At 63.0% G+C, this 4,539-nt stretch overlaps 1 protein-coding gene across 1 annotated transcript in view; it reads right to left on the bottom strand.

Moving 5' to 3' along the window:
• The window catches only part of PARD6A (par-6 family cell polarity regulator alpha), a gene marked incomplete at its 5' end in the record, with an annotated part of 6,290 nt that extends 2,686 nt beyond the window's left edge, over positions 1–3,604 (bottom strand). Inside the window, 2 exons of the mRNA XM_009710564.1 lie at positions 17–625; positions 3,382–3,604. Coding sequence (XP_009708866.1) covers positions 17–625; positions 3,382–3,604 — 832 coding nt within the window. The remainder of the gene's footprint in view (positions 1–16; positions 626–3,381) is intronic.
• Between the last annotated feature and the right edge of the window lie 935 nt (positions 3,605–4,539).

Genomic DNA, 4,539 nt, shown 5'->3' on the forward strand with positions numbered 1-4,539 from the left:
TGGGGCGCGCTGTCACTCTCAATGACCAGGTCACCCTCCTCATCGCTCTCGGCCGTGCTGTAGTTGCTCAGGTACTGCGAGGCCGGGCTGGGGGTCTGCTGGCTGGGGGTGCTGTCCGTGGACATGCCCGAGCTGCCCGAAGCCTTGCTGCTGCGGATGACGTTGTTGCGCTGGTTGGCTGGCTTGACAGTGATGATGAGGTTGTGGCTGTTGGCCACCATCATGTCCGTCCCCTGGTCCAGGGACTTCCCAGCCACGTCGATGCCATTAACCTCCAGGATCTCGTCACTCACCGCCAGCAGCCCCGTGCTCTCAGCCAAGCCGCCCTTCACCAGGCGGGAGATGAAGATGCCGGGCACCTTCTCGACGCCCTGCGGGGCCACGCGCATGCTGACGCCGTCGCGGATGTAGAAGCCCAGTGGCTTGTCGGAGCCGTGCTTGTGGAGCCGCACGCGGCGGTGGGTCTCGGGCAGGATGTCCACGTCAATGATGGAGGATATCTGGCGGAAGTCCTGGGGCATGCCGATGAGGAGGTGAGGCTTGGTCCGGTAGTGCGTGGGGCGCAGCAGCCCCTTCTTCTTCCGCTGCAAGGAGTTCGAGGCGAAGACGCCGGCATCAGACTCTGCTGTAGGGAGCAAGGGAGGACCCAGGTCAGGTACCACAGCTGCCTGAGGATGCAATCGCGTGCCCTTGGCTCCGGGTGTTGGGGGAGATGGTGGGACAAGTGCCCTGCTCATGGGCCTCACCGGGTTTTCCTGCAGCCCGTCTCCACCAGGCGCATCTCCTGGGATTACCCAGCGTACACAAGGCCAGGATTAGTGGGATCGAGGCGGTGATTCAGCCTTAATCACACTTTAAGCCAAATTCTGCAGCTTAACACTAGAGCTGCCAGCCCTGATGGCCCAGGAGCCACCGCTGTGCCCCAGTTTGGGTTTGGGGAGAGGGAACCCCCCCTGCACGATGGGGTGCTGAGGTGGCAGCCAGCTCCCCAAGGGTGAGTCCAGCCCCGTGAGACAGCACCAGAGTCCTTTGTCCCCACTGGAGCGGGGCCATCGCTGGCACGGGATGGGACTGGCCACAGCTGTGTCCTGCGGAACCCTGCCGTCCCCAAGGACCGAGACTCCCTCCCCACCTCCTGGAGAACCACTCCAGGGCTGCGGCGTCCCCAGCGCCCCGACCATCCCAAACTGTGATTGCTGCCACTGTCTCTTATTGCACCATCTGGCACCACTGCACAGGGTTTGACTCTGTCCTCCTTGACCCTGCCCCGGGGCTGCTCTGTGGGGCTCAGCCCCACCACATCCCCTCCTTGGCCGCATTCACCAGGTGCTGGGGAGCATCCCCTGGGACCTCTCTGCTTTCTCCCCATTTCTTTCCACAGGGAGGGGGCCCAGATCTGGATGCTGCATTGCCAGCAAGTTCCCCACGGTGCCTCCCACCAGCACCTGGACCCCGCTCCAGCCGCCGGGGTGCTAGGGATGCCCCCAAGCCCAGGGGACGTGGGGTTTCTCCCTAGCCAGGGCTCCTGGGTTATAAATATCTCCCTGCACACACAGCCTGGTGTATTTTTAGCGCGGGGAAGGGCGGCGGAGGCTTTCCCACAGCTATTTCAGTGCACGGCTCCTCTCCGAGGGGGATGGAGCGGCTGGGCCAGGCAGGTCCAGCAGCCCAAGGACGAGCCTGCTGGCAGCCCTGGCGATGTGCTGGGTTTTCCCCTGTCCTTCCCGTGAGCCAAGCCCAGCCAAGGAGGACCAGTGCCGCCGTCCTCAGCCAGGCTGCCCCACAGGGATGGCTTCACTAGATGGGGTGACGGCATGGAGAGGATTCAAGCTGCAGCCTTTGCTTTTTGATCCCCTGCAGCAGGACTGGCTGCCATGGAGCCCGCTGATGGGTGCACACGTACGTATGCACACATGTGCACAGTTCCCCGTGCCCGGTGCGTGAGAGAGGCTCTGCAGCCGCATGCCTCGCCGACCCAGACTGGTTCGACAACAGCCCAGCCCCAGGATGACCTGGATCCATTTTAAATCAGCTGTGACTCACTCAGGCCTCACTCCTGGCCTCTCTGCATGCCTCCCGCAGCGCTGCCGGCCTTGCGGCCCCTCTCTCGCAGGCATGGCCGGGTGCTGGGGCTCACCGGTGCTGCTGCCTCGCCCTCCTTATTGCACTGCCCACACTGCCAGGGCTGTGGCTGCCTGCTCTCCACACCATGCCAGCTCAGCACCGTCCCCCGTGGGCCCTTGCAGGCCTTTCCCAGCAGCAAACGAGGTGGCTCTGGGAGCAGGAGTGATGCTCCCGTGGCAGCCCCGGCACACCCAGCCCCACGCCGGCTCCCTGTGCCGCAACCTGGGAACTGGGGGTGGTTTGGTGCTGGCAGCAACAGCCCCTGAGCACACAGCGGGCTCCAGCTCCCTCCTGCTGGCAGCCTGGACAGCTGCTGCTGTCCCCAACACCCCGTGGCCCCAGAGGAAATGCATGTCCAGGGCATCCCGCATCACCCTGATGCAAGAGCCCAGAAAAACTGGCATGGCAGCCAGGGCCGGCCACCGGCATCACCCCTCGCCCAGGGACTTCGTACTGACAACTCGGGAACACAGAGTCGCTCTGGGCACCGTGCTGGGAAAATTGGGGCTTTTAGATCAGGCTCTGGCCTTGCACACTGGTGCTTGATGGTTAGAAAGCCTCATTGCTACTAAAGCGAGTGGAAGTGAATGGGCTCCTCTCCATCTCTCCAGCAAAGAGGAGCCGTACCCAGGGTCTTTGTCACCAGGAAGCTTTCGTCCCCAGTGGGACACAGCTATCACGGTGATTTCATGCTCCTGCGCAAGGAAGCTGCTCTCCAGGAACACGCTGCTGCAGTCAGGGCGAGCCCTGGGCTGCTGGGGAGGAGATGAGCTTCCTCCCACCACCAAAATCTCAGCGGCACCTGGCACCCCCAGAGCTCTGCCAAAACGATGGCTGTCGCTGCCTCAGGGCAGGGAGCTGGACGGGGCTCCCAGCACAGCGCTCGCAGAAGCAACACGCTGTTTTCCGGGAGCCCATGCAAGTCTGGCTGGAAAACGCGACTTCAAAAGGGTGAATCGTGAGGATTTGCCTTCACTCGCCGAGGTGCATGGGGCCGGGCTGGGGTGGGTGCCCCTCGCCGCAGGGAAGGGCTGCCAGGGAGAACCCATGTGGGTGCCACGGCCCTGGCAGGGATCTGGGAGCCTCCCAGTGCTGCCATTTCCGCATCCGTCCACCAAAGCGGTGGCTGAAGGATACATGACCGGCTGCCCCCGTCACTGGCACAGCCCTAATGTGGAACCGGCGATATCGCGGGATGCAGCTCGTCTCTCTTGATGGGGAGGATGGATCCAGTGCCCTTCTCCAGATCCCGCTTACCCTTCTTCTGGACGATGACCCTGAGGAGGGGGTTGGCAGAGGACAGGGCTTTGTGGTAGTTGTCGTCATTGTTGATGGGCAGGAGGTCGCCGTGAATGTCCGTGTAGCCCAGGAGCACGTCCACCTGTGGGATCTGGTGCACCGTCTGCAGCAGGCGGTAGAAGTCCTGGAAGCTGCCGGCGCTGGAGTGCTTCATGGCGAAGCGGCGAAATTCGGCATTGAACTGCAGAGCAGGAGGAGGAAGAGGGTGAGGTGGGGCAGGGCTGGCTCTGGCCAGCAGGACCAGCTCCGGCCAGCAGGACCGATGCAGGCAGGGCACCGTGCAGAGCTGCTCCGGGGCAGGCACAGCTGGGCACTGCCAGCTCCGGAGCCTTGGCAGCACCAAGGCAGCGGTGCCCATCGGCCAGAGCCCACCTCAAAAGCAAAATAAAGGAGCGGAGCCGTTTTCCTGCCCAAACACCAAAGCGATCGGGTGGAGAGGTGCCCACGCAGCAGAGGAAAGACCCGCCAGCTGTACCGCCAGCTGTACCACGGGCACTGTGCTGCCAGGAGGCCCTTCCCTGTGACACGGGTGCTGCTGTAGCACCCAGTGAGCAACAGCGTTAATTATTGCTTCCTTCAGTCACAACGAATGGGAAGGTAATTAAGAACAGGCTGAGGAACGCTGCGAGGATGGCGCTGCCTGAGGGGAATCACAGCCCAGCAGGTGCACCCCGGGAAGGAAGGCACCCTGCACCCCGCATCCTGCCAGAGGTCCCAGGTCCTGGGTCAGGTGAGGGCACAGCTGGATGAGTGCACAGCTGGACAAGGGTGCGGCAGGGGAGTGCACACATCTGGGTGGGCATAGGGGTGGGTGGGCATAGCTGGAATCAACAAAAAATCTCTGTGAGGCGTCACAGCTGGGCGAGGTGAGCACCCATCTGGATGTGTGCATCTGCACCAGGTGAGCACACATCTGGATGAATGCACACATCTAGGGGAGACCACAGCTGGGCAAGCGTGCACATCTGGGCACACAGCAGGGGGTTCATCCCTTGCTGAGGGTGCACATCTGGGTGATGGAATAGCCGGGGATGTGCATGCCCTGGCGAGCGCGCACATCTGGGCGAGAGCACATCTGGGCGAGGCGTGTACCCGGGGTGACCATGCACCCAGCAC

This window comes from Cariama cristata, unplaced genomic scaffold (genome assembly GCF_000690535.1).
Source record: "Cariama cristata isolate BGI_N322 unplaced genomic scaffold, ASM69053v1 scaffold40091, whole genome shotgun sequence".
In the NCBI taxonomy this organism is placed as follows: Eukaryota; Metazoa; Chordata; class Aves; order Cariamiformes; family Cariamidae; genus Cariama; species Cariama cristata.